Source organism: Lissotriton helveticus, chromosome 7 (assembly GCF_964261635.1).
Source record: "Lissotriton helveticus chromosome 7, aLisHel1.1, whole genome shotgun sequence".
Taxonomy (NCBI): Eukaryota; Metazoa; Chordata; class Amphibia; order Caudata; family Salamandridae; genus Lissotriton; species Lissotriton helveticus.
Window position 1 is genome coordinate 716,706,903 of NC_136068.1, and position 19,776 is coordinate 716,726,678.

General features: G+C 49.1%; 1 protein-coding gene across 1 annotated transcript in view; it reads right to left on the bottom strand.

Annotated features, from left to right (window-relative positions):
• TCERG1 (transcription elongation regulator 1) overlaps positions 1-19,776 on the bottom strand; it is an 800,085-nt gene that overhangs the window by 81,116 nt on the left and 699,193 nt on the right. Inside the window, exon 17 of the mRNA XM_078653039.1 lies at positions 1,862-2,044. Coding sequence (XP_078509165.1) covers positions 1,862-2,044 — 183 coding nt within the window. The remainder of the gene's footprint in view (positions 1-1,861; positions 2,045-19,776) is intronic.

Below are 19,776 nucleotides of genomic sequence, written 5' to 3' on the forward strand. Positions count from 1 at the left end.
TGTTTTGTTCGGGTGGTGCCAGGAGTTCTCAGCAGGAAGTTTAACTGGAAGCGCCGATGCAATTCAACTGCAGTCTAATATAAATAGTGAGACTGCCATATCGTGTTGATGAGGCTACAATACTTATAATGGCAGAGTACCTATTCTTCACAGTAAGGCAGTGCTGGAACTGAAACAACCGCAGTACACCCAAGCAAGAATAGTATCGCTAATGGCAAAGCTAATACTTTTAAACGTGTAGTACCTGTACGGTTGTTAATCGGACGAGTAGCAATATTTCTCTCCATTGCTGTGCATCCTTCAATGGAATACTGTGAACGTTAATCAGACCTGTATTACTGTTAATAGGAACACACTGGCTATTTGCTGCTAGACTAATACTTTTAGTGGGACCGTTTCAGTAATCCCCTGTAGAACTAAAAATATTTTTATGGGAGAGAGCCAGCTTTTCTCGGAGGGATTGTAATACCTGTCAAAAACTAGTTTTTGCTCTTCTCGATTCTACTGCAATGCTTGTAATGAGTGTCAACATTTATCCACAAGAATACAACTTTAAATTTCGTAGTACAAACACTTAGTACATCAGGCATGGTTGCAAGCAGTAATGTTAAACAAGCATTGAAAATGCAATAGGCCTCTCCTTTTATTAAGTTAAAGCCATTTGATTTGCTAACAATACCATTAGCAAAGCAAATGGCTTTAACTTAACCAAAGGCGAGACCTGTTGCATTTTCAATGCTTGTTTGCTAAATGACCTAGGTTTAACTCAGATTTATAAATAGAAAATCCCTGTGAGCTAGGGTCAACTTAACCAAGCGTTCCAAATTTCACATTGTCATTTTTCTGTGAAACTTGCAAGCTGCAGAGCATCAGAAGCGGTCACTCTGTAGAAACATTTCTGTATAAAATATTTAATTGCTTCTAAGAGAGACTGAAGAAATAGTTGAGGAATGCAGGAATATATCATGTAAACTTCCTATTTCGTAGGCTCCATATAATGCACGACGCATCAATGTTAAATAAAATGAATGTATCAAGAGTAGACACCTGTCCCAAAAGCTAACCAAAATGGGGCAAGTTTGCTGTAGGTGGTATGAAGTTGCAAGTAAATCACCACTTAGTACTATTCAGTCAGACATTTGCGAAACAGTGGGTACAATAATAATACTCTTTGCTAAAATCATGTCTGTTAAGTGTAGTCATGCTTGTAACTACAATAAAAATTAAGAGGGCTTTTTATTGCCATTATTATTTGAATACCGGCAGGATTGCTATTAAATGGATGGAAACAGGAACAGCAAATGATGGTGTGGTTTAGACACTATATTTAAACGTCCACTGCAGAGGAACTACAGTTAATGAACACTGCAAGAGATAATAAACTAGAAGATTTGGAAATTGTTCTCTCAGTACCTACTGTTCTCACAAAATGATATGCCATTTTGAAATTACTAATGGTAATTGCATTTCCAAACGGTTATAAAAGATGAAAACTTGGTGCGCTTAATAATCCTGCTAGATTAAATACTTCAGGTGCTAATCAAGGCGTTGTAGACTTTCTGGAAATAGATTATAAGAACAAGCCAATGGTCTTTGGGAGTAGGGGTGGTGGTCTTCGGCTTTGTCACTCCTAACAATTTGAAGAGGAAAGCCATAGCTGTTCTACGCAAAGTTTACTACTGGTGTGCACAAGCATTCAAGAATTCACCTAGTGACACTGCAACAACCAGAAAACTCAAGACAGTTTTCAAGTAATGCTATGTTAAATATCACATAACAATCAAGAACAACTGAAAACACTGCCATAGATGCTCGACATAAGAGTGAAATGGCAAAATGGGAGAGTAATGTAAAAATTCACCATATCAGACAGCAAAGCCTTGAAATTCTGAATGGCTTCCTCCCGTTTATGCTGCTCTCTTTCCCGGTCAATTTCCTTGGTTTGTTCTGAACGTGCCTTTTGAACTTCCCGCTCTCGTTCACGTAAACTGGCTTCAATGCGGGCTTGTCTTTCTAATTCCTTTTCCTTCTCAGAGTCAAAATTCTGTGAAAAATGAAAAATTATTGCATTTAAGGTAATCTACTTTTACTTCCTTTACCACCAACAAGACACTTCTTTAGAACTGTGCTTAAAGAGGAAACTTTTTTCCTTACACATAGCCACACTGTTCACCCCAGAGTACTTATCTGCAATCGGCCTAGGTTTCATGTTAAAGCTAATAGTGAAAATGAAAGTTAACAGTGGTGATAAGTTAAGACAGAAAAAAATACACAGCTCGGTATGCGTAAAACCATTTTAGCTGCTTATGGCAGATCCTACTGACAACAGCATCATCATGAATGGAATTATCTGCAAACAGATTTTTTAATATAAATAATCAACAACCCCTGTGGTATTTTTTATTTAACAAACAAGTTTCTTACTTGCGGTAATTCCTTTTCTGGTAGACACTAACTGTATATTCTTCACCTTGTGAACTTCCCCCAGGCACCAGACTGGATCAGAAAGTTTTAAAGCAATTTCCTCACACGTTGACAGCTCGTGTTGGGCGGTTCCGGATGCAACGTTGAGGGTCACATTAAGACCACCACTTGGTGCACTGACATCAGTTTCGTTATGTTCTCTGTATGTACTGTCATAAGTGGAGACAATGAAAGCAGAAGTGAAGTGTGCAGATGTTTCAGATCTGGGACCTTATTAATGGACTGTGCAAGTTCACTCCACAAAACAGGAAGGAGAGAGGATTGGTGAGGAATCTGCAGTTAGATAGAATCTCTACTGGCAAAGGTGTAACCAACCGAAGGTAAGTAACTTGTTCTTCTGCTGAAGACTTCTAATGCAGATTGCTCGAGTTGTGAATAGATACCAACGCAGTACATCCGTAGGTGATGGGTCTGAGGAATGCCTCGGACCAGGAAAGCCGGTAGGCAAGGTGCCAATCCTATCAGGCCTGGTTGCCCAGGCAGCAGTGCTTTGTGAATGTGTGGAGGGATTGCCACATAGAAGCCTGGTAAATTTCCATAACTGGCACAATGCGCGCCAGAACAGTAGCAGCAGACTTTGCTATGGTAGAGTGAGAATGCAAAGTAGGATGCTTCCGAGCTAGCCCATAGCAGATCTTTATGCATAGGAAAATCCATTGAGACACTTTCGATACAAAGAAGTCAGTAAAAGCAGGCCATCTCTGGTTCGCTTGGTAGCAAAAGTAAGAGCCCTCCTAGGGTCAAGTCGGTCAAGCTTTTCCTCCTTCTTAGAGGGGTGAGGTGGAACATAGCAGGCCAGCAGAGTAATAGATTACCCTATGTGGAAGGGTATAACCTCCTTTGGCAGAACAAAATGTCTTTGTCCAGTGGACTACCGTGACCAAGAAGAACGAAGTGTATGGTTGTTGGACATACAATGGCAGGAGTTCACTCACTCGCTTAGAGGATGCAATTGTGACTGGGGAAACCATCTTGAAACAAATTAAGGTACCAAAGCAGCATCTCAAAGGGTACTGGTAGGAAGACAGTGGTCAGTTCCAGCAAAAAACGCATCACAAGACGTGACTTAAAGAGGGAAGGCAGATCGGGTAACCGTAAGAAGGCGAAAAAGGCAGGCAAATTATCTTTAACTGTGGCCACAGCAAGGCCTAGCTGGGCCAATAAAAAACACAACAGAAGGATGTTTAACAAACATAGTTGTAGGGGTTGAACTTGATGGAGGGAACAGGCAACAAAGTTAGTGGAAGAATGCCTGGCTGCCAAAATCCCGATCACGAAGCAGAAGGCGTCTGTGAGGGAGTACTAGCTTGGAAACTCCAAAAATTTAGACACTGCACATTCTCTGCAAGGGTTCTCTCCATTACGGGAAGATGCCCTTTACCACCTCCTAGGGCAACTGCCATTTGTGATTCACTATGCACCAGAGGCAGAGTGTCTGCCCTCGCATTTTAAAGGAACCTCCAGGTACTGGATGCTCAGTGAAATGCCCTGAGCGTTCAACCACTTATAGAGGCTGTTAGACCTGACACCTTTTGGCGTGGTTCTTCCCCCATCTTTTTGCCTCTGACTCGTGTGTTTTGATGCTGTGCTGGATTTCGTTTTTGCCGATTTAGATGCTTTGGACACTCTGCCACTGCTGATCAGTGTCAGAGTGTAAGTGCTCCCTCTGTAAATTGTCATATTAATTGAATATACCTGATTGGCATATTTGTATCACCATGGAGTCCCTAGTAAAGTGCACTGTGTGTGCCAGGGCTGGTGATGACAGATGCTACTAGTGGGCCTGCAGCGTAGATTACGCCACCCACATGAGTAGCTTTAAAATGGTGACTCAGGCCTGCCAGCGCAGGGCCTGTGTGCAGTCAGTGGACTGCCCTGTCCCCCTGGCCAGTGTCTCCACTGGCTGGGCCTAACCCTTCCCTGTCTGTGCACATCAGTCACCCCTATGGAAAGCTCAAGGTACCCCCCTGGGCAGGGTGCAGTGTATGGATAAGGTAGAGCATGTACTAGTGCAGGTCACATGCTCTGGTAGTGGGCTGCAGCCATTTTATGTGCTCACTGCTGTAAGGCTATCTTGCTCCATAGAGTAACATGGAGGAGGCTGGGCCCATGTGATACCAGCCTATCTTCCCATAGGAACAAGATGGGACATAAGTGAAAGATATCCCTGAACTCAGAATTTAATGACATCTTTAAGTGAAGGGTGTTTTTAAATCCTGTAATGGAGAATAGCACTTTTAGAAAGTGGCTGTTCTCTTGTCCAAACCTTTGTGTGCCTGGGTTTGTGGAATGCCTGGGTGTGACAGGGAGGGCTGCAGAGCCCCCGGAGGAGAGGGTCGGAGCCAGCCCGGGGATGAAAGGGCACATCTGCTGCCCGGGAGGTGGGAGGAAGAAAGGCCTGATAAGTGCTGGGCTGTGCCTGCCTGCCTCCCCCATGCTAGCTCCCTCCTGCCGGCCAACTGACACCTCTGGCCCTGAAGCTGACAGGAAGAAGAAAACCAGAGACACCTCAGTGCTCCGCAACCCCCAGAACTGGTTTAGACTGGACTCAGGGCTCCTTGCACAAAGACTTCAAAGGACTTCAAAGACATTGAGGGGTATAAGGAAATGACCCCTGACCACAGAAGTTGAGATTCTGAAATTCTACAAGCAAGAAGGAACCTCGGCTGTAAGGAGGACGGCTGGAGAACTAAAGGAAGATTGCCTTGCTGTGTGCTCTAAGGGCTGACCTGTTCTGCTGTCTAACTGGAAGCTAAGGAGGAGAAAGGGACTTTGCTGTGTGCTGTGACCCTGCCTGCTTGAAACTGCCAAGACTCTGCTGTGTGCTGTGTCTACAACTGAATCTCCAAGGGCCTGAGAAGAGCTGGCCTCCTGTTGGGAACCCAGGGCTAAAGGTTCCTAAAGCTTTGCCAGAAAACAGCTGCAAAATCGTGCTGTTGTGACCCGAGGCGTGTGGTACTTGACTGCGGAGCGTGAGGAAGGGATCGGTGTGCTCATCGGCACATTACCAGGGAGGGTCGGAGGCCTGTGGCGCCTCCCCTCGTGGAATCCGCTCCAACGTGGTGGGGAGGTCGAGAGGGGGGTCTATCCGTGACCAGCGCCCTTGAAAACCCCTTTGCCGCCAAGTCACCCTCGTGGCTCGGGGCCAGGATCACCCCTAGAAGCTGCCGTTCGTGACCAGGAGCTGCGGGGCCGAAGACCGAAGCCGCCGCGCTCCCATTGGTCGAAGGAGCCGAGCCCCCTCACCAACGCCGCGACGGGATTGGCCCGTGCGGCACGGCGTCACCAGCGTCCTTGTGCCGTGATTGGCTGGGAAGCGGAAGCGGAAGCGTCACGACAAGCCGTCCCGGGAGCCGCACTGCCAGTGGCTGACTCCCGGGTGTAAGGGGGGCTCGTCTGGAGAGCCGCGACGGGATTGGCTGCCTGGGCGGAGGCGGCTGGAGGAGCCGAAGAATCACCGCGATCACCGCCGGGCCCGGGAAGAAGTGACCTGACCCCGCCGAGGGACTCGGAAGCGTCCCGCACCCCTGGCCAGCCGTCCCCCCCACAAGGTGAGCCTCACCGCCTCCCCCGCCGCTCGTTGGACTGTCAAGAGCGGGCGGGAGAGGAGAGGGGACCGGCCGGGGCGGGGGACGCGTGTGATCTGCACGGCCCGGGGCGCCTGCCTCAGAAGGAACGAGGCTACACCCGGGAAGAGAAATAGTCCCCGAGCCTCACAAAGAAGCGCATTGGCAGCGCTTGGAGCCCCTAAGTAAGATGACACAGGGGCAGTATTTGTAAGGCTCGCTTTGAGAGCATATTCTGTCCAGAACAGTCAGTGTTGCTTATTCTGAATTATTGATTTGAGAGACTTGAGACTGTTTTGTTTTTGGTTCTGAGAACTGCCTATTAACAAGTGCAACCATTAAGAATTAAGTGCAACCCTTAAGATGAAATGCTACGTTTGCTAAAGAAGTGATTATCATGCAACTGCTTCATTTACATGCTGAAACTAGATAAAGCTATATATTTTTATAAAATATACTTACCTGTGTGGTCTCAGTTTGTGGTGGATTGGGGATTATTGTTGTGTTAAGTGCAAATAATATCCACATTGCCTCTGTTTAGCCTAGACTGCTCGCGCCATGCTACCTAGAGGGTGAGCAGGGGTTATCTCAGAGAGTCATTCCTTCACCCCGACTAGAAGCAGGGGTCCCTACTTGGGCTAAGGTACTTACCTCTGCCAACTAGAGACCCCCGGTTCTAACATTGTTGGACAGCGGTGCGGATTTTGAACTAATAATTGCACTTGACCTGCAGTGATTTCTTGTACATCACTAGTCTAGTTTAGCAGAACAGGTTGCGCAAGATTTTTTCTTTTTTGGTGAAATCTTTTTAGGTGAAAAGGTTAGGAAGCATCATGTCTCAGAAAGCGCCGAGCGTGAGTACAGAAGTGGAAGTGGAATTTGAAATCCAGGAGTTGTTCCTCTATAAAAAGGAGCAACTGAGAAAATTCTGCAAACGGCTTGAATGCTCAGTAAGGAGCAGCGCAAACAAGGAGGAGCTAAGGAAAGCTCTGAGGGCCTGGTGGGAGGCCAAACATGGTGACCCAGAAGCTGCTACTGGAGAGGGAGGCACACAGGAGAATGGGTTTTTGTCCAGTGAATTGCCAGTGGTGAGGCCAGCGCCTAGGCCCGGCAGCAACCACTCCGGTAGGGTTATTTCTTCAGAGGAAGTGGAGGAAAATCAGAGAGCTAGGGCCCATGAGATTGAGCTTTTTAAGCTCAAAGCACAAGCAGAGGCGGAGGAGAGAAGAACCGCTTTCGCTTTGGAGGAGAGGAAACTCCAATTGGCTCATGAGTTGAGCATGAAGGAATTGGCCTTCAAATTTAAAGAGGGGGTGTCCAGTTCTAATGGTGGCAGCGCACAACCAGTACAGGCGGGTAAGGTATACATACCAAAGGATCTGGTACAGAATTATCAGAGGGGTGAGGATATTTATGCGTGGTTCAGAGTGTATGAACTTGCCTTAAAGATGAATGAAGTGCCTGAGAAAAATTGGGGAGCAGGATTGTGGAAGCATTTTGAGGCCTCTGGGAGGGATGTTTTGGCACCCTTAGAAGCAGAGGATGCTTTATCCTACTCCGCCATGAAGGAGGCTTTGTGCCTCAGGTATGGGCTCACTGCTGAACAGTACCGCCAGAAGTTTAGGAACTTCAAGAAGCTTGATTCAAGTACTTGGGTGGAGTGTGTGAGTATGTACACGCGTGCACTGGAAGGTTGGATAAAGGGCAGCAAAGTTACTGATTATGTGGGGTTGTGTCACTTGATTAGTAGGGAGCACTTAAGTAGTTTGTGTGTCCCAGAGCTGCGCCAGCATCTTTTGGATAGTAAGTTAACTGATCCCAGTGAGCTTGCTAAAGAGGCGGACCGGTGGACTAGCACCAGGGTTCACAAGGTGGTGGTAAGTACCCCAGCCAAAGGTGGACAGGGTCCACAGCAGAAGAGTGGGGGGGACATGGGTAATCACAAGGAGTCTTCTAAAGGGCCCCAAAATGGTTCCCAGGAGAAGGTGTCTCAACCCCCCCAGCCTAAGAAGTCCTGGCCCCCTAAGGGCACGCAGGACAGAAGGGCCCCACTTACTTGCTATTCATGTAGGGAGGTGGGGCACATTGCCCCCAAATGTCCAAAGAAGAAATCAGCACCCACTGGTGCTCCAGCTCCAGCTCCGGCGTTAGCCAGTGTAGCTTTGGGAGGGGATTTGATTTCTAGTGGGGAGAAGGGGTTAGCATTGATGACCCTTGTCTCTCTAGGAGACCAAGAGATGGCCCCGGAAACCTTGCTGCCCCAAAACACTAAGAAATACGGGCAGAAGGTGACCATCAATGGACAGGAGGTGGAGGCTCTGAGAGACACAGGGGCCAGCGTGACATCTGTCAGGTGTCGGTGGGTGACTGAAGAGCAAATTGTTCCCAAGGTCCGGCCTGTGGTGTCATCTGACAGTTCAGTGCGCTACTGCAAGTTGGCAAAGGTTCCATTTGAATGGGGAGGAGTCTCCGGTATTTTGGAAATTGTTGTAAGTGATGCCTTGCCTGTAGATTGTCTATTAGGCAATGACCTGGAGAGCTCCCCATGGAAAGAGGTGGAGCACCGGACTCACTTGGAGATGTTGGGTTTGCCGGCGTGGATCTATGTGTCCACCCGTGCAATGACAGCCAGAGAAGGCGGTCTAGCAGAACTGGAGCCTGGAACCATGGCCCAGGAACCTGCCAAGAGAAGACGGGATAAAGGGCGCGGGAAACCGGCCCCCACTGTTCCCACGGTCCAGGAGGAGGCAGACCCAGAGGGGGATGCCCTGGAACCTACAGGGGAGCAGGTGGCCGAACTAGGGGAATTGCCTGAGCTGTCCCAGTGGCAGCAAGAGGGTGGTCCCTCCAGGGAGGAATTCTGCCATGCTCAGAAGGAGTGCCCTTCTCTCATTGGTGTGCGGCAGCAGGCTGCAGACCAGGCAGCAGACCTGGGGTCCAAGGAGCATTTGATCTACTGGGAGGATGACTTACTTTATAGTGAGCCTAAGTTCGCTGAGCCCGGTGCAGCCCGTGTGCTGGTAGTACCGGAGCGCTTCAGGAACTTCCTACTGGGTCTGGCTCATGACGTGCCTCTCGCAGGACATCTGGGGCAAGACAAGACCTATCACAGGCTTGTCACCCATTTCTACTGGCCCCAGATGAAGACGCACGTCTCTGCCTTTTGTAAATCTTGCCAGACTTGTCAGGCCAGTGGCAAGAGCGGAGGGAAGCGTGTGGCCCCCCTCCAACCCTTTCCCGTGGTGAGCACCCCTTTTGAGAGGGTGGGCATTGACATCGTGGGGCCCCTGGATCCCAAGACAGCAGGTTTATCCTGGTCTTGGTGGACCATGCCACTCGGTACCCGGAAGCCATCCCGCTCCGGACAGTCACCGCCCCAGTGGTGGGCCGTGCCCTGATGGGGATCTTTTCCCGTGTGGGATTTCCCCGGGAGGTCGTCTCAGACAGAGGGACAAACTTCATTTCTAGGTATATGAAGTCCCTGTGGAGTGAGTGTGGGGTGACATACAAATTCACCACTCCTTACCACCCTCAAGGAAATGGTTTGGTTGAGAGATTCAACCGCACATTGAAGGGCATGATTATGGGCCTGGAAGAGCCCATGAGGCGGAAATGGGATGTCTTGTTGCCATGCCTGTTTGCCTACAGGGAGGTGCCTCAGAAATCCTTAGGGTTCAGTCCCTTTGAGTTGCTGTATGGCCACCCTGTCAGAGGGCCTCTTACTCTGGTGAAGGAGGGGTGGCCGAACTCCCGTGGGAAAACCCCTCAGGATGTGTTCAGCTATGTGCTGGCCATTCGCAACCAGACCAAGCGCTTCAGGAAGCTCGCTCAAGAGAACCTGGAGGCTAGCCAGGAGGAAATGAAGAGGTGGTATGACCAGAACACTTCTCTCGTTGAGTTCCACCCTGGTCAGAAAGTGTGATGGCGCCGGTGGAGCCTTGTGCGCTCCATGACAAGTGGTCTGGGCCATATGAGGTGGTGGAGCGCAAGAGCGAGGTTACCTATTTGGTTAACCTGAAGACTCCCAGGCAGCCCCTGAGAGTGCTACATGTGAACCGCCTCAAACCCCACTTTGAGAGGACTGAAGTGACTATGCTCATGGCTACAGATGTTGGAGGGGAGGAGGATAGTGATCCTCTCCCTGACCTCCTGGCAGTCAAGGAGCAAGATGGGTCAGTGGATGGTGTGGTCCTCTCCCCCACCCTGACTCCAGAGCAGCAGGAGGACTGTCGCCAAGTCTTGGGTCAGTTCGCCTCCCTGTTCTCCCTGACCCCAGGTGTCACCAAGTGGTGCGTCCACGACGTGGACACTGGAGACAGTCTGCCTGTGAAACAGAAGTTCTACAGAGTGGCTGACAAGGTCAAAGCCAGCATCAAGGAAGAAGTTTCCAAGATGTTGACGCTAGGGGTTATTGAGCCCTCCAGCAGCCCCTGGGCTAGCCCAGTGGTCTTAGTGCCTAAGAAAGCTGCTACCCCCGGTGGCACCCCGGAACTTCGGTTCTGCGTGGACTACCGTGGGCTCAATGCGGTCACCAAGACTGACGCGCACCCCATCCCCAGAGCTGATGAGCTGGTGGATCGGTTGGGAGCTGCCCAGTACCCGAGTACTTTTGATTTGACTTCAGGGTACTGGCAGATTGCCTTAACTGACGGGGCAAAGGAGAGGTCAGCATTTTCAACACCAGAGGGGCATTTCCAGTTCCGTGTCATGCCCTTTGGGTTGAAAAATGCACCTGCCACATTTCAGAGATTGGTCAACCAGGTACTGGCGGGGCTGGAGCAATTCAGCGCAGCCTACCTGGATGACATTGCTGTGTTCAGCTCCACTTGGGAGGAACACCTGCAACACCTCACTGAAGTGTTGAAGGCTCTGCAGAAAGCAGGCCTCACTATCAAGGCCAGTAAATGCCAGATAGGGCAGGGATCGTGGTGTACTTGGGACACCAGGTGGGGAGCGGCCAGGTGGCGCCCCTACAGGCAAAGATTGATACCATTCTGGCTTGGGAACCCCCCCAAGACCCAGACTGAGGTGAGAGCCTTCCTAGGTCTCACCGGGTATTACAGACGGTTTGTCAAAGGTTATGGCACCATTGTGGCCCCTTTGACAGAGCTGACATCTAGGAATCAGCCCAGAAAAGTGAATTGGACTGAGGCCTGTCAAACTGCTTTTGACACCCTCAAAACTGCCATGTGCACAGCACCGGTGCTTAAGGCACCTGACTTTTCCAGTGAGTTCATTGTGCAAACTGACGCTTCAGAGCAAGGCGTGGGAGCAGTGCTCTCACAGATCAATGAGGAGGGAGGAGACCAACCAGTGGCTTTCATTAGCCGAAGGCTAATCCCCAGGGAACAGAAATGGAGTGCCATTGAAAGAGAAGCTTTCGCTGTGGTCTGGGCTCTGAAGAAGCTGAGGCCCTACCTGTTTGGGACTCACTTCCGTGTTCAGACCGACCACAGGCCCCTCAGATGGTTAATGCAGATGAGGGGTGAGAATCCAAAACTGTTGAGGTGGTCCATTTCCCTACAGGGGATGGACTTTACGGTGGAGCACCGCCCTGGTACAGAACACGCCAATGCTGACGGTCTGTCCAGATTCTTCCGCCTTAGTGATGAGGACTCCCAAGAGGTTGGGTAGTTCTCCCCACTTTCAGCTGGAGGGGACACGTGTTAGACCTGACACCTTTTGGCGTGGTTCTTCCCCCATCTTTTTGCCTCTGACTCATGTGTTTTGATGCTGTGCTGGATTTCGTTTTTGCTGATTTAGATGCTTTGGACACTCTGCCACTGCTGATCAGTGTCAGAGTGTAAGTGCTCCCTCTGTAAATTGTCATATTAATTGAATATACCTGATTGGCATATTTGTATCACCATGGAGTCCCTAGTAAAGTGCACTGTGTGCGCCAGGGCTGGTGATGACAGATGCTACTAGTGGGCCTGCAGCGCAGATTACGCCACCCACATGAGTAGCTTTAAAATGGTGACTCAGGCCTGCCAGCGCAGGGCCTGTGTGCAGTCAGTGGACTGCCCTGTCCCCCTGGCCAGTGTCTCCACTGGCTGGGCCTAACCCTTCCCTGTCTGTGCACATCAGTCACCCCTATGGAAAGCTCAAGGTACCCCCCTGGGCAGGGTGCAGTGTATGGATAAGGTAGAGCATGTACTAGTGCAGGTCACATGCTCTGGTAGTGGGCTGCAGCCATTTTATGTGCTCACTGCTGTAAGGCTATCTTGCTCCATAGAGTAACATGGAGGAGGCTGGGCCCATGTGATACCAGCCTATCTTCCCATAGGAACAAGATGGGACATAAGTGAAAGATATCCCTGAACTCAGAATTTAATGACACATCTTTTAGTGAAGGGTGTTTTTAAATCCTGTAATGGAGAATAGCACTTTTAGAAAGTGGCTGTTCTCTTGTCCAAACCTTTCTGTGTGCCTGGGTTTGTGGAATGCCTGGGTGTGACAGGGGGGGCTGCAGAGCCCCCGGAGGAGAGGGTCGGAGCCAGCCTGGGGATGAAAGGGCACATCTGCTGCCCGGGAGGTGGGAGGAAGAAAGGCCTGATAAGTGCTGGGCTGTGCCTGCCTGCCTCCCCCATGCTAGCTCCCTCCTGCCGGCCAACTGACACCTCTGGCCCTGAAGCTGACAGGAAGAAGAAAACCAGAGACACCTCAGTGCTCCGCAACCCCCAGAACTGGTTTAGACTGGACTCAGGGCTCCTTGCACAAAGACTTCAAAGGACTTCAAAGACATTGAGGGGTATAAGGAAAGGACCCCTGACCACAGAAGTTGAGATTCTGAAATTCTACAAGCAAGAAGGAACCTCGTCTGTAAGGACGACGGCTGGAGAACTAAAGGAAGATTGCCTTGCTGTGTGCTCTAAGGGCTGACCTGTTCTGCTGTCTAACTGGAAGCTAAGGAGGAGAAAGGGACTTTGCTGTGTGCTGTGACCCTGCCTGCTTGAAACTGCCAAGACTCTGCTGTGTGCGGTGTCTACAACTGAATCTCCAAGGGCCTGAGAAGAGCTGGCCTCCTGTTGAGAACCCAGGGCTAAAGGTTCCTAAAGCTTTGCCAGAAAACAGCTGCAAAATCGTGCTGTTGTGACCCGGGGCGGGGGACGTGTGCGATTTGCACGGCCCGGGGCGCCTGTCTCAGAAGGAACGAGGCTACACCCGGGAAGAGAAATAGTCCCAGAAATAGTCCCCGAGCCTCACAAAGAAGCGCATTGGCAGCGCTTGGAGCCCCCAAGTAAGATGACACGGGGGCAGTATTTGTAAGGCTCGCTTTGAGAGCATATTCTGTCCAGAACAGTCAGTGTTGCTTATTCTGAATTATTGATTTGAGAGACTTGAGACTGTTTTGTTTTTGGTTCTGAGAACTGCCTATTAACAAGTGCAACCATTAAGAATTAAGTGCAACCCTTAAGATGAAATGCTACGTTTGCTAAAGAAGTGATTATCATGCAACTGCTTCATTTACATGCTGAAACTAGATAAAGCTATATATTTTTATAAAATATACTTACCTGTGTGGTCTCAGTTTGTGGTGGATTGGGGATTATTGTTGTGTTAAGTGCAAATAATATCCACATTGCCTCTGTTTAGCCTAGACTGCTCGCGCCATGCTACCTAGAGGGTGAGCAGGGGTTATCTCAGAGGGTCATTCCTTCACCCTGACTAGAAGCAAGGGTCCCTACTTGGGCTAAGGTACTTACCTCTGCCAACTAGAGACCCCCGGTTCTAACAGAGGCACATAGCCTCCTGGCACAGGACCCACAACCCCACTCCACCCTGTTTGTTGCATTATCACATAGCAGTTGTAGTGTCTGTGAGTACTTGTACCCGTTCCCCCTTTGATGGTCAGGAGAACGCTTTCAGTGACAAGCAGTTCTCTCGCCACTTCAGCAAGTTAGATGTGGAGGAAAGCCTCTGCCAGAGATCAAAGTCCTCTTAACTCCACCTCTCCCAGATGACCCCCCCTCCCCAACCTAGCAATGATGCATCTATCTTGATCACTGGCTCTGGGTGGGTTAGGTAGAAGGGCTTGGCCCTGATCCAATTATGTTCAAGCAGCGATCACTACAGATCATTTTCAGTCTTGGACATCTGGATATAGAAGGATAGGTTGTCTTGGTGTTGAGCTTACAGAGACTTCAGATTTATCCTGGCATGTGCCACCTGGCATGGTCCACAAGCAGGATGCAAGAGGCCAAGAGCCCGAGAACCACTCGCACTGAGATGCAGGTCAAAAGTTTAAACATTGGGATCATAGTCCGAATAGCTTGAAGTTGTTGACAGCGGGCTAGCTCGAAGCACCAAAGCCAGGATGGCCCCAATAAAGGGGAGTGGCTATGAAGGTATTAGGTGAGACTGTCACATTGATGGAAAAACCCAACAATGTTAACAGGCTGGCTGTCATGTGGAGGTGGTGTACAACTGTTTGAAGTGAGCTCCCCTTCAATAGCCAGTCTTCGAGGAATGGGAAGACTGGTATTCCCCAACCTACGCAGATGGGCAGCCACCATTTCCTTTGTGAACACCTGAGATGCACTGGTAAGATCAAAGGGTAGCCCGGAAAAAAGAAAGTGCTCTTAATCTACCTGAAACAGCAGGTAAGGTTTTGGGATGCCAGGATGGGGAATGGGAAAATAGGCATCCTACAAATCCAACACCACCACCCATTATTCTGCACCCAGAGCAGACAGAACTTGGGCCAGGGTGACCATTACAAACCTTGTCACTGCCTCTGCATATACCCCCTACCGCAGCCTGAAAAGGGCTGTAGTTGGAGGAACTATTGAGTTAGCTAAACTAGGTCCAGACAGCGAACTGTGGTTTTGCGGTTTTAACATTTCTCAAGGGTTGAATAAACCTTAACCCCAAAATGTTTAGAGCCCTCGAATGGCACATCGTTTAGGCACTACTGGATGTCCAAAGAGAAGCCTGTAGATTGACTCAATGCATGCCAATTAAGCATCACTCTGGTTCAGTCTGCCCTACCAAGTCAGTCGCGTCCAAGCCAGAATGGATAGTATATTGAGCAGCAACTTGGCCACTGAGGATCAGACATTGCAAAATGTGTCTGACATTCTTGGAGATTTCCGGAAAAAAAATTAGACACTGTCCAAAAAGGCGTGCAAACACAGTCATCAGAGGCACAAGGTGTGGATGGATAGCAGGGAAAGCACTGGAAAAAAATGTTTGGAGAAATCTCCATGCATTTGAATCGAGTTGCGGAGAAAGAGTTGGGTTCTGGCAGCTGGATGATGTTTGAACCACCAATCTCTCCAGGGTGGGGTGTTGAGAGAGGAAGTCTGGGTCCCCAGGAGGTGGTCTGTGTCACCTTACCACTTGTCTGTTGATAGGTGGGCAAGTTCCTGGTTTCGCCAGGGTATCCCTCCAATATTTCTACCAAGGCATGCACTGAAAGGAAGCAGATGTTCCCGAGTGGTAAATGCAGTCTTAAGAACCTCTTTCAGTATGTTGGTCTTTACTCTTTACATGGGCAGGTTAAGGTCAAGAACTTTGGCCACCCTTGCAAAGACTGTCGCAAAGGAGGCAGATTCTTCAGTGGAAATCGAGATAGACGCGTTTAAGTCCATGTCAAAGCAGGTATTTAACCCACTGGCATCTTGCAGTTACTGCAACACACTGCCCTCATAAGAAAATCTCTTTCCTTCAGTATTCGAATCATAAAACTGCTGATCCTCATCCAAAAAGGTAAAATAGCATGGTAGAGATCATTGGAGATTGAGCTTTGAAATAAGAGAATGATCGGATGTGGGTCCACGTCAAGGGTCAAGCCTGTGGCACTGATCTCTGTGCTGGGGATGTTGTTGGACGTTGCACTGTGGCTTTAGCCAGTTGCACCATGCTTGAGGACAGGACTAAACATGGGTCAAGGTCGAGTAGAGCGCTCCATTTTAGGGAAGGATTCTAGGACTAGCCTACCATAGGCTGCCACGTCGAATCCTTGTGGGCAGGTGGTGCTTCAAAGGATGCAGTGGGGTAATACAGATAAGAGCTGAGGCCTTCTTTAAATACCTCACCTAGTCTGCCGTGGCGGTCCGCTGAGAAGGAACAAGGTAGAGCAGAAGCATTTGTGGAGCAGCTCCGAGGCCTAGAAGTAAATGGGGTGTTGCATGACTCCAAGAGATGGAAGTGGCAGGATGACGGAGAACCATATTCTGACTTATGTTTTTGTGTTTCCTTGACCTACCTGAACTCCTGGATCTTGATGTGGAGTGGTCTCGGGATCAGTCTCTGGAGTGGGAGCGTGACCGCACGCTTGACCATGTCTGGGACCACTTCTGTGACTTCCTTCAGAGCTTGGCAATGGTAAGTTTGGCAGGGATGTCCCCAATCACCTTTCGGTTTAATTTTAAACAGCACAAACAAGCCTTGGTGTCATGCGTGGTGCCTAAGCATCACAGGCCAACAACTGCACACTGCAAAGAATTTTGGAGGGAAAAAAAAGCACATTTCCCTGAGGGAAACTTCCGCAAAGAGACAGGACTGTTAGTTTTAGATCCACATTGGAGGGCGCCTAAAAAAGTAACTGAAGTCAGCGTGTGGAGGTATTCTAGTTGTCATATCACATTTGGAGCAGATGGACTCCAGATGGAGCCGCAGGGGAAAACTGCCAACAGATGGCAGAATTGCTTTAAAATTTACGGATACAGTCTGGCACCTGGGGCAAATTCACAAGGTGAAGAATCTGCAGTTAAAATTCTCTGTCAAATACATTTATCAATAACTTAGCAACGCAAACCTGCAACTTCATTAGTACAAGAGAAAAACCATAAGGCAATGTTACTTTAAAAGAGGTTGCACCACTACAGCTCCATTGAAGCATATGTGCGACACAGTTACTCATAAGGACAACAAAGGCAGAGCAGCACAGGATTACTGGGAAGTGATGATTTTGCATGTTTACTGTGAGTCGATGTCTATGTTTACTACATTAGCTTTCAAAACCTGTGGGGTCCCTTCTAGTAAACTGAACTTTTGAATATGGGTGATGATTCTACAAAGCATACTTATGACGACATCTATGCATTCTTCCTGATCCAATAATAGGAATCACAACCTGCAATAGTTTTTGCAAACCCCTTCACACAATTAGGCATACATGTAGTAAACCTCCTGCTTCAGTTGTGAAGCAAAGACTAAGCAGCGTGCGACAGAGGAGTGCATAACAAATGTTATGTCCAAGAATGTATTATACAATCAAATGTATTTGAAAATTCATAGCTGGAATTTAAACAAGCATTTGCAATGCCATAGATGTCGCATTTGGGAAAGTTTGAGCAATTTGCATTGTAAATGACAATGGCTTTTATTTATGCGTTTGAAAACCTGCAAGCTGTGCTTAAACAAGCACTTTGTACTTCTAGTCCATGCTTAAGAGAAGCAAGGCTGGCAGTCTCTTTTACTGCCAGCCTTGCTTCTCGTAAGGAAGGACTATACATTCAAAGTGTGTGTTTATGCAGTGCTTGCAGGTTTTAAAAACTAATGAATAAAAGGCATTGTCATTTACAATGGCAATAGCTCCAACTCTCGCAAATGCGAGACCCATTGCATTGCAAATGCTTGTTTACTTTGTTATGCTGGTCTTCAAAACACTAATACTAAGGGGGCACCAGAGACCTGGGCGGCAGCAGGGAAATACACCAGTAACCGGTTGCTGCAGAATTGAACTCATAACTTATACGAGGGAAAGGTGCTCAGAAAAAAACAGCATGAGGGAGTAACGACGGGTTCAGTGGTAACCCTGACAATGGAAATCATCCCCTTTGTTGGCACGCGTGCTGCAGAAGGAAAATAAGAGCACAAATGCAGGTTTTTGTATGGGAAATGTTGCAGATGTTTGAGTGGGTGGCTGAATGCTCCCAAGGTCCAAGGCTGGATCCTCTGCACATCCTGTTGCTTTAGTCATCGCTTTTTAGGGACTGTGGTGGTCAGAGGGACCCTAAAATTGCAGGTGCTAAGAGGCATGGCTGAAGCATGTGAGCGTGAATAAAACGCGCCAGCAAACAGTTTCCCAGTCTGCGTTGGGGTTTTAATGAAGACAGGAGTTGCCCACTGTGAGAAGTTGGCCTGGTGCACAAGTTACTACTTGTGTAACGATATATCTGTAAGAGACATTAGTTAGTATTAGATTCCTTACCTTAGAATATCCCCAGGCGTCAGACTGGATCCGGAATCTTTTGCGAAGCAGTACCCTTGCGCGTCGGTAGGCGTCGTCTGCAGCTCAGCGTCCGTCGTCGGCGCCGTGATGACGTCGTCAGAGTACTTAGACGCCGCCTCCGCGTGCTGACGTCCGTTCTTAGACACAGCTTTTCCGCGCCAGAAACGCAGAGCCATGTTAAAAACCAACACTGGTGCCATTGAAACTAGGGCCCTGAAAGGGGGTAACCCTAACCCTAGATATCGGTTTGCAGAACGGGGAGGATGGGTGGGTCGGTAAGGAATCTAATACTAACTAATGTCTTTACACAAGTAGTAACTTGTGCATCTGAAAGAGACACGTTAGTATTAGATTCCTTACCTTAGAATAGATACCCCAGCAATACCAACCCCGGTGGTGGGTCTGCAAACCAATAATCACACCAGAAAGTCCAGGAGGACAGAACGGCCAAAGAAGCCATCCCTCCGGACTTGGCTGTCCAGGCAGTAGTGTCTTGCAAACGTGTGCAGCGATGCCCACATAGCTGCCTGACAGATGTCTTGTAAGGGCACTCCCCGGCCCAGGGCAGTTGTAGTCGCCGTGGCTCGGGTAGAGTGAGCCCGCAATCCAACAGGGGGCTCCTTTTTAGCCAAGGAGTAGCATGCCTGGATACACAAGATGATCCACCGGGAGATGGTATTCTTGTGCACCGCTTTCCCCTTCTTAGCGCCCACGTAACCAACAAAGAGTTAGTCATCCACCCGGAACTGGCGTGTGCGATCCAAGTAAAATGAGAGCGCACGTTTTGGGTCCAGACGGTGGAGCCGCTCTTCCTCTTTAGAGGGATGCGGTGGCGGGAAGAAGGTTGGCAAGGTGATAGACTGCCCGATGTGGAAGGCCGTGACAACCTTGGGCAAGAAAGATGGCTTAGTACGCAACACCACTTTGTCCGGATGGACAGAAAGGAAAGGTGGAGTACAAGAAAGGGCCTGGAGCTCACTGACTCTCCTGGCAGAGATGATGGCAACCAGGAAAGAAGTCTTCAGAGTAAGAAGGCGGAGAGGACAGGTGTGAAGTGGCTCAAAGGGAGCCCACATCAGAAACGTAAGAACCAGGTTCAAGTCCCACTGAGGCATCACAAACGGAACAGGAGGGAATGTGTGTGTGATGCCCTTTAGAAATCTATTTACAATAGGGGACTTGAACAAAGAAGGTTGATCAGGCAGCCTTAGAAAGGCTGAAAGGGCAGAAAGGTAGCCCTTGATAGTGCCCAGAGCAGAGCCCTCCTGGGCAAGAGAAAGAAGGAAGAGAAGACCTCAGAAAGAGGGGCAGCAAGAGGATCCACAGCCTTTGCTGTGCACCATGCCACAAATCTGTTCCACCTGCAGGCGTATACCGACTTTGTGGAGGGACGCCTGGCTGCCAGAATGACGTTACAGACTTCAGGAGGCAAGTCAAATGGCCTCAACTGTCGCCGCTCAATCTCCAAGCATGGAGGTGGAGACTGGACAGGCTCGGGGGGAGGACCGTCCCCTGCTGCTGCGACAGAAAGTCCTCCTGAAGAGG